Source organism: Bipolaris sorokiniana (genome assembly GCF_000338995.1).
Source record: "Bipolaris sorokiniana ND90Pr unplaced genomic scaffold COCSAscaffold_2, whole genome shotgun sequence".
Taxonomy (NCBI): Eukaryota; Fungi; Ascomycota; class Dothideomycetes; order Pleosporales; family Pleosporaceae; genus Bipolaris; species Bipolaris sorokiniana.
The window spans coordinates 2,022,600-2,040,264 of record NW_006911896.1 but is presented as its reverse complement, the minus strand read 5'-3'; the positions used below and the strand labels follow the sequence as shown (position 1 = coordinate 2,040,264).

Sequence of the window (17,665 nt, the reverse complement as noted above, 5' to 3'; positions counted from 1 at the left end):
GTGCTGCCTGATGGGTGATGGGAGCTGGTTGCTGAGAGCCGGGAGCTGGCTGCAGGGTTTAAAAATACCACACGGCTGCCGGCCCATGCATCGTCACAGTCACAGCACCAGCAAGAACAAGAACATCGCCGCCAGAACAAGAGAGCAGACACAGACTGACACCGACAGGCATGCGCAAGTAGGTAGCGCGGGGCGTGTCCCCGTGCACGACGCCAAATTTTTGCCGGCGTAAGCGACTGAACTCAGGCCGCTTTTCGTCACGTCTGCTCCCTTGGCTGCGATCGGCAGGCCATCATCTCCAAAGCCATGGAAAGTGTATCTCGCTGCCCCTCCTCGCGGCCTACACACCCACGCTACTGCTACCGCCCTTCCTTCGAATGTCGCTCCACAGCCCGCCGCACTAGCCGGGCCCATGTGTGGCTTTGGATGCCGTCGCAGCCTGCCTGGCCCCCCCCCCGCCGGGCCCCGTTGCGATGCCGTGTCTGTGTGCGGATGTGTGGCCGGCTCTGCTTGCACTTGCACCATCCATACCAAGGGCCATGCACGGAGGATTCGTTGCTGCAGGCCTGCTTGCCAGACGCCCTGCCACTGCCAGCCGTTGGCCGCCAGAGTCGCATGAACCTCCTCGACCGGTCGTTCCCAAGCGAAATGGTGGATGCTCTTCACCCTGCACGTAGACCCTAGTCGGCCGCTTGCCAGGCCAGCGCTAGGGCGGCGCGCTCGCCATCAGGGCGGTACCTTCATTCACAGGGATCAGCTCGCTGGCCCACGAGGCTCACTCGCTCTCCACTGCAATTGTGAAAGGGTTATGCACCCGCGCTGCAATGGGCCCAGCGGTATCAGATTGGGAGGCCAGCGCAGCGAGCGTTACTAGCCAAGTCACCCACGCTCGACAATCACCGCCGGCACTGCTCCCGTCGTCGGATATGTGACCCGACTGAGAGGTCTCCTCCGGTCCAACACTGGCTGCCTCTAGACTGCCCTCTCTGCATCGAATAGTACACATGTACTTACATATGTACCTGTCCCATATATGGCCTCAAGTGACACTGACTGACTGACTGACTGGACTGACCTGCCACTCCCTGCTCAGCCTTGACCCTCTTCTTCTTTCTTCATCTTCGCCCCCATCTCTACTATTCCTAGTTCAAAGCACCCAAGTGGAGATCCAGGACACTGCAAGACATTGCAACACCGCCACTACCCGCCACTCCTTCTCGTCAAGTCTCACATGCCCCCCAGCCTTACCGTTGTGGAGAGCACCCCCTAGTGCAGTGCCGGGCTAATCCTGTACACCCCGGACTAGCAGCCTTACCCTACCCTAAACCCTAGAGTCTGGGTCTGTGCCTTAAGACTGGATCATTCTCACCCATCTGCTGGATTTCCCGCTTAGACGCACTGGCCTACTCCTCTCGCATGATATACAACGCACGCTTGCGTCGATTGAAGACCATTTGAAGACAACCACACCTCCCTTTTCGCAACTCCTCTTGGACTTCCACATACCTACACACAGTCACGTTGACCCCAAGGATGACGTTCTTCTCTACTGAGGCAGAGCTAGCGCTCATGGCGCCTGACGATGGCATGGGTCAAATGTACCCCTCCAGCACTTGCCAATCACCTCCGAACATCATGTACTCACCACCACTCCACCATATGTCACACCGTCCCTCGACAACAATGGCTGGCCACGGTGGAATGTACACCCCTCCACAAGACTACAGACCCATCATGGAATCACCATACCCTCCCCACCCCTTCTGGACCTCGCAGGCCCAGTCGATCCCGATGCCTCAAGTGTCGTCGTACGCTTACCCTCCATACACTGACATGGGATCTCCTCCCATTCTCTCCCACGACTCGACCCTTCTCTCACAGTATCCCGGCGCCACTCGACCATCAAGATCACACTCGACATCTTCATCAGTGGGCCACGGTATTGCGTCCAGCATCCCTTCAGAGACTTCGCCCCCCGCGCTATCGCGGTCGCTTTCCCCTTCATCGCCAGACCTACGAGCGTATGGCATCCCAAACAAGAACGGCACATGGAGTTGTGCGTACCCAGGATGCACATCAAGAGCAGTCTTCACCAGGGGGTGTGATCTCCGCAAGCACCACAAGCGACACACCAAGTCGTTCTTCTGCCGACACGGCGACTGCCCGCAATCTCAAGGAGGAGGATTCTCAAGCAAGAAGGATCTTGCGAGACACGAGGCAAAACACAACCCGGGCGTCTTGTGCGACTGGGATGGGTGTGACAGAGTTTTCAGCCGCGTGGACAATATGGTAAGTTTGGGCAAAAGCTAGTGGTGCCAGGAAATCAAATGCTAATTATTTGTACAGAGAGACCACGTCAAGAGAATACACCTCAAGTCGTCACGGAAATCGTCGACAACATCAGCATAAAGATGGCGGTTTACTCCACCGTCTCACTTTTACTTTCGTTCAAGATACCCTGATTGCCACATCGGTCGCTATTGTTTTTGTTTTTTTTTACTTCTCTCTTCATCTACGATTGTAGTGCCTTTTCACAACTGCATTACTACGGCGTTTTCCGCAGACTAGAGCACGATCCCTGGAGTCATATGGACTATTCCAGGATGTATGCATCACGGGCAGGACGCTTGCTAGGAATAGGGTGTATATACAGATACAGGTGCATATGGGCCGCGGCCGCCTGCACTAGCTAGATACGAGTGACGTCTGCTGACAGAGCGATGTTGCTTTGAATTACATACTACACTTTAGTCGCAGACAGACATGTGCCGCAATTGTTTCTCGCTCTCTCCGAACCGCAAGCAGACTAGCAGACCAGCAAGAGGTCGTTTGGGGAATGTCACGCCAGAGGGGTCGTCTTTTCCGCGTCGGGAGTTAATTGAGAGCGAGACCGACGAGGCTAGTGGGGGGCCTTATTTCCCTGCCATTCACTTGACAAGGCTGACTTTGACGGCTCCGTCGAGTGCAGGTGGGGCCCTCGATCCAGCGGTCACATGACCATTGCCTCGTTTGCGTAATGACTGCTAGCGAGCTGTGAGCGTCGTGCTCCGTCCCACCACCCAAACACTGATCGAGTTGCACCCACGGCACCGCCCTCTTTGGTAGCCAGAACCTTGTCGAGTCGCTGCGGCAATGCCGGGGCACGACATGGCCCTACCCGGAAACACGGGCGATGCGATGCGATATGCGGCTGCAATCCAAGTCGCCGGCTGTGGCTCTTGTCATCGATGCAAGCCGTTTCCATGGCCTCTGGGGACTGACATGCACGGCATCGTGTACATGTCGAATGCAAGCGTGGATGTATACAGTCAGACATGACACCTGCACGTCAATGTAACAAGACATGAACACTGCGCTGGACGAGCGCTGTCAACTCGAACTCGGGGCCATGGTCCCATCACGTATGCGGCTGCAGACAGCGACACCCAAGCGGTTCCATGCCGCGAGCTTTGCTGTCTTTGGGGGCAACGACACGGCAAAGGCCGAGTCGGCATCGAATCAAAACTCGCTTGCGGCAGCGCGAGTTGCTATTTTCCTCCAACACATGCTCGCGCTAGTGCACCAGTGTGCACAAACAACAAGACCATTGGGGGGCGGCTAAGGCTCGATAGTGTCGAGGTCACGGTGATGACTTTGCCGCGGCCTACTACTATGTACCATCTGAACATGTACACCTACATACGAGCTGACAGGTGGCGGCATGTCGTCGTTCCGAGCGGCAATGCTGCGACCTTGTCACTGCGCCGTTTGATGCGCCCGTTAAGCAGCCAACCATGCCCTGTCCACCGTGACGGCACAACATGGCCAACCGCTGACGGGTCGCAAACCGTGATTGCGGATTCGCTTGATGAGATCTTGGGCGTCTTAGCTGTGCCGCCACGAGGTGGCTGTCTGCAGGCTTCGCTTCCTCACTCGTCATCTCGTACACGACCCCTACATGGCCATTATTACCCCTGTCGTATACCGGTGAAGGCAGTCCACATGGGTCCGGTCCGATGCGGTCTAGAGGCAACTCCGCTCTTCTCCAGTAGCCTATCCACATGCTGGGTACAGTAGATCCGGGTCGCGCTACTCGAATCCTCATTTCTGTCCCCCTCTGCGCTGTCCTATCCGCCTCCCGTGGTCCCCGGGACCCGTCCCAGACTTGTCGTCATAGCTGGCTTGTATACCTTCCTCCCTCGTCTCGCGTTTCATTGCTTTCACAGTCCAGTCCAATCCCAACAAGTTTCACTGTTGCTGAAGCAGATGATGCGTGACGCCAGAGGGGTACAAGCAGCCACCCGGCCGCAACTGCAAACCTTCGTCATGTGGAGGGCGTCTCTGTCTCCACACTGCACCATCGCCAAATCCCATCATCTGCATCTTTTCGGCCCATTAATCAATCCAATCAGCCACCCGTAGATATATTCAACCCATAAATACGTCGACCGTGCATGGATATGGGGTTGCCATAGCAAGAACCCTGAGGATGATCAACGGGTTTGGGAAAACATTGCGGCTGCTGCACCGTGCATGCCTCCATCAACAATATCGCCGACTCAGCGGACCACTTTTATGATCATGGGGAATGAACAAGTTTCATATGTCCTATTCTGGTCACCACAACGAGATAACCACCAGAGTCTACTCAATCAACGGCCGACCGCTGTCCCGACCGATCGTCATGGCGGCCAGGCCTTTGCCCATCTTCACCAAGAGGGGCCACCCAGAATCCACAATGCCTCTACTGTCACCATTTTGCGCTGCAAACATCCGGATATAATGATGGAGATGACTCGAACAGTCCCATTTGGGTTCTTGGCTAGATCCGAAGTTCGCATGGTGTCCATAGTCTCCGTCGTCTTAACGTTGTTTAGGAAAGTTGGTCGAACGACGTACTTGACTGCTTGACTCGCGACGCTTCCATCTGATAGGTCCGCTCGGGTTCCAGCTTCATACTAGTCTGATTCCGCTCACTGCAAGCCGCCAAGCTGTAGTGGATACGTGGCGCGGAACATCCCTTAGCGGTACGGAAAAGAAGGGCACTTTGTTCCTGAATGCAAACCTCGAACAATTTTCGCCCAGCCTACTACGGCGGAGGGTTGACTAACTTCCGCAAAGGAGAGCCTAGTGCCGCACACGGCAAAACATGTGCACTGACAATCTGCATCTTGACCACAAAGGAAGGTGCAAAGTGAAATCAGCTTCAGACACCTGGAACGTTCAAAAATACCTCCGACCCGCTTCACGATGCATGTATTTGAAAAAAATTGCGTATTTTGCGCGCACTTACTTCCCAGCCCAACATTGCCGAACCCGAAGGGCGCTACATGCAGTCTTGTGAATGGCTTTGCTGTCAAGACTGCACATGCAAACACAGGCATGAACCCTGCGCTGCATCCAACCGCTAGAGCGAGCCATCAGACGATGTGTCCAACATTGCATCGCGCAAACACATGAATTTCAAGATGGCTGAACTTTTAACTTTAGTCGACGGGTCGTTTAGCGTCTTTATTGCAATCACCCGGCTTGACAAGCCGAATCAATCAGTCTCATGTGGATTTGATTTGTATAGTGCATTTCTTATTCAAGGGTTCATTAGGAAAAGCCAAAGGAGACTAGATGACGACTGTGTAACTGGTTTTTTGTCGGCTTTTTCCATATCGAAACCTTTGTTTTCCACTTTTATGGGCGACAACACGGATAATGGATAATCCCCGGCGTCGTGGAAATACTCACAAGATGTTGATGCGTACAACCAGAATTCACTTTGGGTATTTTCGACATGCAGCAAAGGATCATTGAGGAGTTTGTAGAAAATAAGCCGTGGAAGAGCCAATGAAGATGGGGAACGCATATCATGCAGGTACAGTACATGGTTGATGATATTACAGAAAGAAAGTACGATTCCATCATCGCACAAAGAAGCAGGTTTAAAGAAGAGAGACAATCCTCGGAGCTTGTGACTTGTTCAAAATGCGCAAAAAAGGTAAAGAAAACGACAAAGGGGACTTGGTATACGAGCAACAAGAACAACAATACACACAAACCCATATTGCTCTCGCAAAAGGCAATAGAAGGTGCATTTGGTAGAAATTTCCTAAAACGCCATCATCATGCGACGGATAGGCACGTGACCTTGAAACGGCAACACCGCACCTCTGCGCCGGGACAGCCACACCGCTGCACAATCCATCCCACTGTATACCGGCCCTTCCTGTAGGATTTCCTCAGAGCCAAAAATACAATCCCTCCCTTGATATCCCCATTCAAGCCATGGCGTGCAGCAACAGCAAAAAAACAAGCCGCAAGCAACGAGTAGTAAACCCAGCCCGAGCGCGTCACGGGGCTAAATCCAACGGTCGGGATCGCGCCAGCACCCTAGCCCCGCCAGTCGTGGGGTCCAAAAAGAGTTATCCTATCTCTCCCACCCCCTGTCCACAAGAAGAAGAAGAGAGCAGAGCTCAGCGGGCAACGCACAGACAAACCCAGTTTCCAGCCCCCCATCCCCGCCCACACAACAACCTTTTTTCCCCACCCCTTGCTCCATCGCACGCGACGCCGCGAAATTTACCCAGATAGGCTTGATGCTGCGAGATTGAACATCGATCTAGCGCCGATAAGGTATAATGCGCTACCTTTGCGTCGGTGGGGCCCTGGGTTTTCCCTTCTTTCTTCCCCCCACCCCCTTGCTAACTGCCCCCTGTCGTCTGTCCGCGCCGCAACCCTTTTGGCTGCTAGGGTCGGTTGAGTAAAAGCGGCACTGCGGCATATGCGCGACATGGGGGTGTGAGCGTGTGTGTGCTGAGAGAAGGGGACAGCACTGTGATGCAGGGGTAAGCGGGCAAATGTGGGGAATATTATTCTATTGGTGTTGAACCCAACACAATGTGCATTTTTTGGTGGTTTGTTACTTGTCCTCGTCGATGTCCTTTTCGGCATGTTCCGTTTTCTTTTACTCGTGACGTTTAGCTCTTCGCAAAGTGTGCGTCAAGTTTTTTTCTTGCTTTCGCGGACATGTGCCTAATCTGGCTCATCTTTCTTACGGCGAGTTGTCACTGTATTTTTTTGACCGTTCGGATGCTTGCTTCCTCGCGAGTTTAAATTATTCATTGGTCTGGAACCTAAGATTTTGTTTTCATATTGGGCCAAATGGCATGATTATTTTCGGCACGTGTCTGACTTTTCCTTGTTTTTGATGTGCAAAATATGAACCTGGTCATGGGCAGGGTCGGAAGGTGTCTAGGCTGTTGTACACATCGAGAGAGTAATACGATGTAGACGAGCTGTCCTCGGAACATCGGAGTATCGGAGGTCGGGGCGCTGGGGGTAGATTACTCCCATGTCGAGAAGGCTTAACTAGCCTCGACGACGTCAGCACCTTTGATGTGACAGCCAATGTGCATTATTTGGGACTGCGCAAAGCTGCTGTCTTGCTATTCAACTTGCGACTCATGCTCGTCGTCGCCGTTCGCTTAACCTAGCTTTTCTGGTTCATCAAAGGGTGCAAGTGCACATGGTATGTATGCTTAGTCGGATACCCTGCATATAATTCTGCTCGGTTACACCAAAATATACAAATCTCATACACAAGGGCAGATGAAATTACATACCGCTGGCCCCCCTTCCTCATTCACACAACCACCCGCAACGTCCTGCTACGCCCGTAGGCCAAATCACTGCCAAGACCTCTTGTTTTCGGCCCGTCAAACGGTTCGCACCTAACGACCTTGCGGGCTGCAAAGAGGTCTATGTATAGTATTCATCCTTCCAAATCAAGTAATTTTCCGGACCACTTGTTCAGCTCGTGCCTTGCGCCCTTTTGCATGATTACATGCAAGTCTTACTCACACGGGGCGAAAGAACACGAAAAGCGGGAGTACCTCGCTGAGCGGCACAAAGAAAAAAAACGCCAAAAAGGAAATTACCACAAACTTGTAGCTTAGCCTCCAAACAACCTCAACGAAAAGGTTTAATCGCAAACGCATGAACAAAGCATACGATTAGATGCTGACTTCCCAAGCAACCAAGCAAACAAGCAACCAAACCAAGCAAAACCAGAGTCTTGCCCCAATCCAGTAAACCATATTAACGCTATCCCTACAGCGGTAATAACAAGCGACTCTGTAATAGCGATCGGATTCTCTTACCTCCTCCCCCTCTCCCCAAGCCAGGGGAACGGGTAGGGGTTACGCCCGACGTGTTACCCCAAGTCGGACCGACCCCTAACAACAAAATCCCCTTACCCTTCGGATAATGCACAAAGACGACAAGACAAGCCCAACCCAAGTTTTTTCTTGCCGTCGTCGACTAGAAAAGAGAACAACAAACATGCTTGTACTTGACAAGCGCGCGAACACGTGATCGGGAACGCGTGAACCTCACAAAGCCTTTCTCGTACTTTGGAAACTTTGGGCCCTAGCATTAAGCAAGCAAGTCAAATGGACGTGCACAAGTCAATCCCACCCATTCTACCTACCTAGCTAACTCCCCCTTCTTTCCCATTTCTTCCCCCCTCGCTTTGTAAGCCCCACCATCCGCCAAGCCAGTTTTCCGTTCAAAAACAGAGATACGGGTTTTCCATGCCCGAAAATAAACTTTCTTTGCTACATCACCGCCTGAAAAAGGCCAGGGGTCGGGGCGCCACTGGCCCTGGCGCGCGCGCGGTGCGGCGGGCTGTGGACTGAGCGCAGCAATGGGTGACCGGTGGAGTGGGTCACCCAGATTTCTTGTCGGGTACGTACCTTGAAGGTTAAAGAGAGTATGCATGGGCCCTTTGTGGTTCGGTGGTTGTTTTGCTGCTGCGCCAAACGGGCGTAAGCCGGTGCGGGCAAACACAGACATGTCCAAAAGGGGAAAAAAGTGCGTAAATTTCGTATACTATACTATATATTCCCGGTATGTGCATAGTAGTAAGTTATTTCCTTTGGTTTTTTTTTGGTTGTCGATCGCGGTTCGGGCAGAGCGAGATCAGCGGACGCGCTCGGGGAGGTGGGTTGGGTTTCTGTGGCGGTGGGAGCGTGCGTGCCAAAGCTGGGAGAAACGGGGTTAACGGCATAAGTGGGCGTTGGCTGATTATGTCATGGAACGGAGTTTGGGGGTTTTAACGGAGATTTCAAAAGGCCGATGCAAGGAAGGGGGTTGATTTGTGTGTGCCATGGGGTGATATGTGATGTGCGGGTTTGTGAGGAGACTTCTGCATGATGAAAAGAGCATTATCAATGTGCTATGTAAGAGACGATGTAATTTTGGTTGAGGATGCTGGTCGGATGGGCCCAACAATGAGAAACGGCTATTTCTTTGTGCCTTGCATGATCCAAGTTCTGATGTTTAGCTGAATGTTTTAGCTCTATGATGACACTGCTCACCGCTTTCTTTCTACCATTTCCCATTTTTGTCTCTTGAATCTCGAGTTGCCTAAAACTGAATTCCTGATAGCTGAAGTCTGGCCATGGCCCGTACGGATTGCGAAAGCGGTAGTTTTCCCAAAAATTGAAGGCCCTCTGGTTGCTCACTTGCATCCCCTACCACTCATATTTGGGTCGTACGACCGTGAAGATCCTACCAGTTGGTCGCTGTGTTGCGCGGCTTGTCGTCCTGTACCAGTTCGTAGGGATCAATAGCTCTTATATGCGCCCCAAAGACAGACATGTCGTATCTTGTGGTATCCTGCACTGTATCCTCTCTCAGGTAGACGGTGGTCCAAAACGAGGCCATCCCCCATCAGGCATGTCGTCACTGTGGACGAATCGCCAAAATCCATATATGAGACATAGGAAGACAAAGACGACTAGCAACTGTCCGAGCCATTCAGGTAATGCGCGATCTGTAGGGCCTATGTCGCTGCTGGTTATAGACGACTCATCAAGGAAGTGGCTAAAGGTGCCATAGTCTGGCGGCGCACCGCTCGTCGCAATAGCATCGTCGTAGGAGGGTGGTGGCTCGTCGTGATGTGGAGATTCGTCAAGTAATAGGTGTAAAGGCGGTTCGTGAGGGTCGTCGTCGTCATGGTGGTTGGATGCATCTACTCCAGGTGGGGTAGATGGTGGATCGTATGAGGCCTGCCATGGTTAGCCTCGCATTGTATGTGTGGCCGTCTTCCAGAACGTACCGACACTGCGTCGTGCATGATACATTAGCCACAGAGGTTAGCTGGCCGTCTGCCCAGGCGTCATGGCGGTGGTGATGATAATGGTGGTGGAGTGGCGGAGGTCGCGTGTGGCGCGCGTCATAACAGCGTCGCATGTGAAAGCCCATGTCGCACTTCGTGGGCAGGCGGTCCGAGCTTTGGCGAAGTGCTGCGTGTCGGGTTGCGACAATGGCAAGACGTGGACAGATACTTGACTTCACCGCGTAGGCAGCCATTGACTGTATCCCACCCAGCTCTACCATCCGGTACAGCATGTTCCGTAATCTGTCATCCACCTACAGAAAACACACCAACCGCCGCACAAAATATGGCCGCTGATTCTGCTACTAACCTACACATCTTCTCACCTACAGGCTCCGGCCGCTCCAGTCCTGTCCCCCGGGCTTCGCGCAATGTCGTTGAAGAGCGTAGGTTTCTGTTCCTACCAATCTGCTTCACTACGCATGACTAACCTGGCCTGGGCAGCTTTGTACAAAAAAGACAAGGGATTCCGACGATATGCCGCTGGTGTTGAGCGCGCCCTCGCCCTTTGGGACACTGCCCAGCAGGAATGGGCCGACTATATTTCTTTCCTTGCCAGGCTGCTCAAGGTCAATACTGCCGTACCACCGCGAATATGAATCACAGCGCTTATCATGTGTCCCGTCCAGGCCCTGCAAGCGCACCCTTCAGAGATACCCGTTATCCCCCATAGCGATACAGTCGCACTGCGATTAGCGCAGTGTTTGAATCCAACATTGCCCTCGGGCGTCCACCAGAAAGCCCTCGAAGTCTATGACTATATTTTCTCTACCATTAGTGTATGCCCATTCCACACCCCTGCAGGTCAGGTTGGCAGATGCTGACCCATGCCCAGAAAGACGCCCTCGCCCGTGATCTGAGCCTTTATTTTCCCGGCCTTGCCTCTGTACTATCCTTTGCCTCGCTTTCGGTCCGCCCGCTCTATCTATCTCTCTTCGAAACGCACATCTTGAAGCTCGACGGAGCTGCCCTTCGACCAGCCTTGAAGGCCATTATTCTCTCGCTGCTTCCCGGTCTAGAGGATGAGACCAGCGAGGACTTTGAGCGCATGGTGTCAGCGACTGAGAAGCTGCGCAATTCTTTCCAGGAAACCTCAAACGAAGCAACTGAATCGAGGACAACTAGTGGCTCGTCGCATTTCTGGCAGTGTTTCTTCCTCGCTACCATCACAAATGCATCTAGACGACAAGGCGCGCTTGCATTTCTCACGCGTCACTTGCCCAAGTTCGGGAGTCCGGGTCGTCGAAACTCTCCACAAGATACTTCAATGCCTCCCGAGACCCTATCCGTCGAAGCAGAGGCAGCCACATCCCCGGAGCCAGGTCTACTAATCCGTTGCTTCGAATCTGGCCTTTCAGACCCTCAAATACTTATACAGCGCGGATTCCTTGATTTACTCGTCACTCATCTACCTCTTGATTCACCTGTACTGCAGGAACGTGTTGGTAAAGGGGACTTGGAGCGACTGGTCGCAGCAGCGGCCGGCGTAGTATCACGAAGGGACATGAGTTTGAATCGCCGACTCTGGGCATGGTTCCTCGGACCCGAGCCTACAGCATTAGAGGCCAACGAAGGTGTCACTTCTCCAATGTCAGAGAATCACAATGGGCCTGGAGATACTTCTGCCCATCAAGCTGCTTTCTTCTCAAGATATGGTCTTGAGGCACTCACAAATAGTGTGCTCAAAATGATTAATCGACGCAGCGAAACACCCTCTGAGCGAGCTCGCCCTTTTAGAGTTTGTCTATCTCTCATGGATCGTTGGGAGGTAGGTGGGTTGATCGTACCCGAGATTTTCCTCCCAGCTTTGCAGAGTGTCCACTCCTACAGCGAGGATGCCTCAAGAGATCAGGTTGACGAAGTAGTGAGAAGCGCCAGTGCATTCTTTGATGGTGTCGACAGCGGCTTGATTTGGGGTAAGCTTATCCACCTCATCACATCTTCATTGCAGACAGGTCTGGCCTCTCATAGTGAAGCATTACGGAAGATGAAGCTGGCAAAGTTTATTCTTGCACGTTTCAACCTCAAAGAAGAGGATATGCTATTGTATCATATGCCTCTGATGATTCTATCGACACTTACATGCTTGAATGAGTCGTCCGACGCAGCGAGCATTACATTGACGGAGATAGAAATCAGGAGTTTGGCTCTAGAGATTTTAGACTCGCTTGTTCAGGTCGTACCAGAGCGCTCATTCCAGAGCGGTAAAGCAACGGACGAACAACTATCTGAAGCCCTCAAGATGACCCCCGCAAACGTGTCTCAGAAACTCCAAGAGTTCTATGAAGAATCTCAAGGGAGCCTTGACGCGGCAGATCCACCCTTTGATCCAAGGCAACTGGGCCAAATTGTTCTTCGTGAGGCTTCACGAATGTTCATTGGGGCTTTGCAATCAAACAGCTCTCAAACCTCAGCCGAGACACACTCCAGAATTCTTGCGAGTTTGATATTCAAAACCCAGTGCATGAAAGCGATTGAAGAGACCGATCTTCCAGCTGTGTTTGCAGAGATTCTTCAAAAACCAGCTGATTCCGAGGTCGTCCAGCCATTCTCTCTATTAAGCGCCATAACCAGCGTCCTCCTGGCTCTTCAGACTGCACTTCCATCGGGTCCCTGCATTATCCCAGATCAACTGTCTGAGCTCGCGTACCCTCTGGTCGAATACTTTTGGCAATACCTTTCGCCAACATTACCCAAATATCATGTCGAGACAGCGCGGTGCTTACTGCTACTGCACTCGATGGCCCCGGCAAGTCGGATGGTTGAGAGCGCCATATCATCCATAGTTGTAAAGCAGATATCCCAGACTCCCGCAATTGAGGGATCCTCGAATTGCGGTCGACGATTCGCCACACTTTGGGCACATGTTATGCATGAGCTGAGCCTACAATCAGAGAAGCGCCCAAGCACCACGCGACGACCAAGTGGCAACGCTCTTCCTGTCTCACTTCCTGCCAACGACTTCCAGGCCGTGTTGACAAGGCCACTTCTTCTACTTCTAGATACAATCGCAGACGAAGGTTCCGAAACGTCTACCTTTATGCAAAGTTGGCTGCATGAACTGCCGAGTCTGAACCGAATTATCGAAGTCCTCGCAGTTCACATTCAGTCGATGAACTGCTTGGCAGGTTCGAGCAACCTGGCGCCTGAACAGGCCAATCTAAGACGTTCACAACTTTCGAAAAGAGATGACACCAAGGAGTGCTTGTACTATCTCAAGCACATATCTAATGTTGTGAAAAACCCATCACGTCTCACATGGGCTACACTTGCTGAAATGACTGTCGCTTGGTCAGAAGATTCTACATTGCGAGTGACAATCCAGGAATGGCTTGTACGCACTTGCTTGAAGACGCTGGCGCTTCATGCTGGCGCTTTGGAAAAGGATGCGGAGCCACACATCCACGAATTACACAGGCTATCCGTCTCGATCATATCGCAAATCTACCGCAGTCCATTTGTCACTCCACTTCGAGATCTGGAGCTTGAAATACCACTTATGAACAGACTGAGATCAGCAAACCCATCTTTGCAAAGTCTGATATTAGGTGCAGAGCTTGCTGCATTGAGACTCCGTCTGACTCGTCCGCAAGAGCAGCCACCTGAAACCAAAACACTCAGCCCTCCTACAACAAATCGATCACGTCTCTCTTTGACACTGAATAGAGAGTCTGAAGACAATGAGCCGGCACCTGTCCCGCCGCCACCACAGCTGATTGAATGTTTAAAATTTGGCTTCTCATCACCGACTAGTCGTTTGGTTCTTGAAGATTGGATCCATTTCCTTGTCGAGGTATTGCCGATGTTTGCTGATACCATCTTCCAAAATCTTCTTCCCCTTGTTGAATGTCTTTGCCAGCAGATCAACGTCACATTCGAGCATCTCAAAACTACCTTCTCAACGAAGGAGGCACCTCGCATGATATCACCGGAATCGACATTGATATCGCTGATGAATGGTCTGGAGCAAATCTTAGCCAAGGCACACGAACGTCTGACGACGCAAGAAACGAAGGTATCGGCCAACAAAACTCCTGAGCAGCCTCAAGGCTTCTTTAGCAATGTGGTGTCTGGCGTGTTCTCTTCCGAGATGAATCAAATGCGCACTCCTACAGCCAACAGTAGACTGACAGTCCTGCTTTGCTTCCAAGACACTGTTCGTATCTGCTTTTCCATTTGGTCGTGGGGAGGCTATGGTCAAAGAAAAGAAGCACAGGATCCTACATCAGCATCTTCGTTCGCGTACACATCACTACGTATGCGCAACCGAGCTCGCCGTACGCTGGAGCATCTCTTTGGCGCCGAAGCATTGGAATGCCTTGAAACGTTGGCGGTGCTGTGGGCTCACGCAGCACCCGACGATATTCAAGGTCCCGCAATTATGGGGTTGCTAAATGTTCTGAATGGTTCCAAACCCAAGCACACCATCCCGGCGATTTTCAATGCTGTCTATAGTCGCACTGATCCCGGTGCCTTGGATCCTAGCAGACTATCTACGCTGACGTCTGATCTTACCGACACTGAACTGGTTGCTTTCCTCGTCGAGTACACGGACTCTCTAGAAGATGACGCCATGGATGAAATATGGCAGGACTGTATGCTGTTCCTCAAAGATGTTCTCGCGAATCCTCTGCCACATCGACAAATCCTACCAACCCTCCTAGAGTTCACTGCTGTCATAGGGCAGAAGGTTGACAACACCAACTTTGGAGAACAGCGCAGAATGAGGAGGGAGCTCGCTGTAAGTATGCAAGTTTCGTTTGATAAACCTATCTGACCGATTGTATAGGATATCTTTGCAAGAATTCTCACTGCAATCTTCACAACGCGCTCGATGGGTTATCTGCAAGATTCGAGTCAAAGCACGGTTGAGAAGGCAGCTGCCTTAACGAACGGAGGCCGTGCACAGAAACGAGCAACCGATGTTGTCTCTATCCTCACCACTGTCGTACCAAAACTCCCAATTATCCTTGTTGAGAACGATCGGGTGACAAAGGTCGTGTCGGACATATCCGCATCTGTCATCGGTCCAACGTTCCGCGCCAAAGCTTTTCCTGAGAATGTGTCGAGAAACATGCTCGACCTGCTCCAGGGCCTTGTCAAGATTTCACAAAACAACAAACTGCTCAAGAAAGACATTTTTGATGCTTTCAATGACGCAAAGTTCTTCAATACGCCGCTTTCGTTGCTGAAAGATGCATGGGTGCCTATTTTGGCACAGTGGACACAGTCAGACAAGGAGCGTGTACCAGAATTGCTATCGCGACTGTCTGCACCTACAACTGCAGGGATTATGTTTGGTGTTGGGGCTACGTCAGCCAGGCAAGAGGCCGACCGAAAGACGCAGCTCACTCTACGACGCATCGCATTGCTCATTCTGAGCAGCCCTGAAGACGCCTTTACCCCCAACATACCTCAGATTCTTGAAAAGATGGTGGAATTGCTTACGGCAACCCCGGCGTCATCGCCTTCATCCACGACTCGGGCCGAAGTTATTGTGCTGTTACGTGCCATTATCCTAAAGACATCACCAGTACATCTGGCGCCATTATGGCCGGTAGTGAACGGCGAATTGACATCGGGTCTGTCAGCAATTCTGCCGGATGCAGCAAACAAAGAGCACTACAACAATGCAGGCATCATTCAAAGCTGCAAGCTGTTGGATGAGCTGGTTGTGTTGGATCCAGATGATTTCCAGCTGATGGAATGGCTCTTCATTACCGACACGATTGATGCAGTATACAAGCCCGTCGAACCGCCGGCGCTTATGTCGCTCACTGATGAAATCAACGAAGTGTTGAGCATGTCTTCATCAGCGCCTGCAGCGCCTATGAGTGGGCAGCATGGGTCGGAAGGGGACGAGCCCAAAAGGATATTGCTTCTAGATCCGCTGATCGAGGCTCTGGAGAAGGAGGAAGGTGCGGCCGTTTTGGAGATGACTAGGGGAGAGCTAGTAAACCGATTGGTCCGGCCGTTTCTGGGAAATCTTGCAATGAACGCTTTTGAAGCGAGGTACGGAGGTGGGAAAGCGGACTGGCAGGGTGTTTGGGAGAGCGTGGTTGCAGACGCAGGGTTTTGATCTCTTGAGGGTTGATTGGACTGGCTGGTAGCTGCACATGTCAGATCAAACTAAAGTCCTGCACAGTACAGGAGGTCAGCATTTGTTGATGCCAAGCCGGAGTATAATCCACGGTGAACTACGATGCTTGCCAGTCGGAGGGTCGGGAGTTGATGCGGAATTAAAGGGACAGGAGCTAGAAGATGGTGGGACATTTTGGAGAGGAAAAAGCAAATACTAAGGTTCTGGTAAAGAAGATAGTCGCGATGTTAGCAGTCTATGTATGAATCTTGGGGTAGGAGCAGGCCAAGCATTTGGAGTAACCGAGCTCTGTTTGGCTATCCGAGCGTCGGGTGGTGGGAGGCTAGTCGTGCAACCTGCTGTCGTTCTTCAGGTAGTGTTTAGTGACGATGCTAGGCTGCTCACGAGCCACCGCACTACGCATCCCCTAGCAAACCTTAGCTGCACGTGGTGTTCATGTCTAGACTCTGGAGAAAACTTTTCTTCGCAAAAAGAAAGCACTTCAAATGTGGTATATGTATGGTTGTATCATCATGGCTATGCTCATCTACCACGATTTCTTGTCTCTGATTGCGCCAAAAAGCACGTTGAACCAAGATACTCAGGGCTCGCCGAACTGTCATGGACCCTTGAGATCTCACATCTCCGGCGTCTGGCGCGGACTAGTCAGTGCGCTCGGTGGCTTCGGTACCAAGCGGACCCCGGTTCCATCAGCAGTTCAGCTCAGCTGGGCAGAGGCCTTCACCCATGGATCGCCAGTTGGAGAGGGCCAGCGCGGCCAGCGCGGCCAATGGGCATGGAGAGAACGCGAGAGCGGGTCGAGTACGCAATGCGCACTACAGTCATTTCGTACATAGAAAAGCGGAAATCGATTTCGCTCTCCTCCGTGCGCACCGTTCCGTTGGTCGTGCCGCCACACTCGCCTGCGGTTCCTGGGGTCTGGATTGACGCATGGGTGACCGGAGAAGTCAAATATCAACTGGGGAGCCCGGGAGAGTGGGAAGAAGTCATTTCTCATGAAGTTGAGGCTGGTAGGATACGTCAGTGTCGGATGCACGACAGATTGTGAGCTGGGTCGACAAGTGTACCGGATCCGGCCAGAGTCTCCCTCACGGTGAGGCTCTATCCAGCTCCTTACTACTGCTGCGCACTGGCAAGCAGAAATCATAAAAATAAAAAAAAGTTTAGTATATAACATGGCGCCCACCGCGGCAGCCAGAGGGCTCTCGAGCAGAAAACAAACCATGTCGACTTGGAAAAACAGTCATAGCATGATCCAGCAACACTCATCGCAGAATCCTCATCTTCCACGTCACTGGCACACGCATGTAGAGTGTCCATCGGCAAACCTGATTTTGCAGCACAAGAAAACACCACAACACATGAATCCATATTCTGAAACACACACCGCAATGGCTTCAGGCCCAATGGGGACA

At 52.0% G+C, this 17,665-nt stretch overlaps 5 protein-coding genes across 5 annotated transcripts; 3 read left to right on the top strand and 2 right to left on the bottom strand.

Moving 5' to 3' along the window:
* The first annotated feature begins 1,043 nt into the window (after positions 1-1,043).
* Positions 1,044-2,759, top strand: COCSADRAFT_187494 (uncharacterized protein). The gene is made up of 2 exons (XM_007697961.1): positions 1,044-2,289; positions 2,347-2,759. The coding sequence occupies exons 1-2, from the start codon at positions 1,534-1,536 to the stop codon at positions 2,407-2,409; spliced, it is 819 nt and encodes a 272-aa protein (XP_007696151.1). The 5' UTR covers positions 1,044-1,533; the 3' UTR covers positions 2,410-2,759.
* Positions 2,760-5,530: 2,771 nt separating this feature from the next.
* On the bottom strand, positions 5,531-6,063 carry COCSADRAFT_274165 (uncharacterized protein). The gene has a single exon (XM_007697960.1). The coding sequence runs from the start codon at positions 6,031-6,033 to the stop codon at positions 5,665-5,667; it is 369 nt and encodes a 122-aa protein (XP_007696150.1). The 5' UTR covers positions 6,034-6,063; the 3' UTR covers positions 5,531-5,664.
* Position 6,064: 1 nt separating this feature from the next.
* On the top strand, positions 6,065-6,574 carry COCSADRAFT_274164 (uncharacterized protein). The gene has a single exon (XM_007697959.1). The coding sequence runs from the start codon at positions 6,256-6,258 to the stop codon at positions 6,559-6,561; it is 306 nt and encodes a 101-aa protein (XP_007696149.1). The 5' UTR covers positions 6,065-6,255; the 3' UTR covers positions 6,562-6,574.
* Positions 6,575-9,665: 3,091 nt separating this feature from the next.
* Positions 9,666-10,108, bottom strand: COCSADRAFT_167802 (uncharacterized protein; the record flags this gene model as incomplete). Its single annotated transcript, XM_007697958.1, has 2 exons — positions 9,666-10,040; positions 10,091-10,108. 2 exons carry the CDS (start codon positions 10,106-10,108, stop codon positions 9,666-9,668), a joined length of 393 nt encoding a protein of 130 aa, XP_007696148.1.
* Positions 10,109-10,175: 67 nt separating this feature from the next.
* Positions 10,176-16,590, top strand: COCSADRAFT_134469 (uncharacterized protein). The gene is made up of 5 exons (XM_007697957.1): positions 10,176-10,536; positions 10,595-10,719; positions 10,780-10,929; positions 10,986-14,891; positions 14,940-16,590. Exons 1-5 carry the CDS (start codon positions 10,437-10,439, stop codon positions 16,227-16,229), a joined length of 5,571 nt encoding a protein of 1,856 aa, XP_007696147.1. The 5' UTR covers positions 10,176-10,436; the 3' UTR covers positions 16,230-16,590.
* Positions 16,591-17,665: the final 1,075 nt, after the last annotated feature.

Excerpts from the sequence above, each read along its gene's own strand:
- COCSADRAFT_187494 (XM_007697961.1), top strand. The coding sequence starts at position 1,534 with ATGACGTTCTTCTCTACTGAGGCAGAGCTAGCGCTCATGGCGCCTGAC. Across the intron at positions 2,290-2,346 it reads TCAGCCGCGTGGACAATATG|AGAGACCACGTCAAGAGAAT; the intron begins GTAAGTTTGGGC and ends TTATTTGTACAG.
- COCSADRAFT_274165 (XM_007697960.1), bottom strand. The coding sequence starts at position 6,033 with ATGGGTTTGTGTGTATTGTTGTTCTTGTTGCTCGTATACCAAGTCCCC.
- COCSADRAFT_274164 (XM_007697959.1), top strand. The coding sequence starts at position 6,256 with ATGGCGTGCAGCAACAGCAAAAAAACAAGCCGCAAGCAACGAGTAGTA.
- COCSADRAFT_134469 (XM_007697957.1), top strand. The coding sequence starts at position 10,437 with ATGGCCGCTGATTCTGCTACTAACCTACACATCTTCTCACCTACAGGC. Across the intron at positions 10,720-10,779 it reads TCCTTGCCAGGCTGCTCAAG|GCCCTGCAAGCGCACCCTTC; the intron begins GTCAATACTGCC and ends TGTCCCGTCCAG. Across the intron at positions 14,892-14,939 it reads GAATGAGGAGGGAGCTCGCT|GATATCTTTGCAAGAATTCT; the intron begins GTAAGTATGCAA and ends CCGATTGTATAG.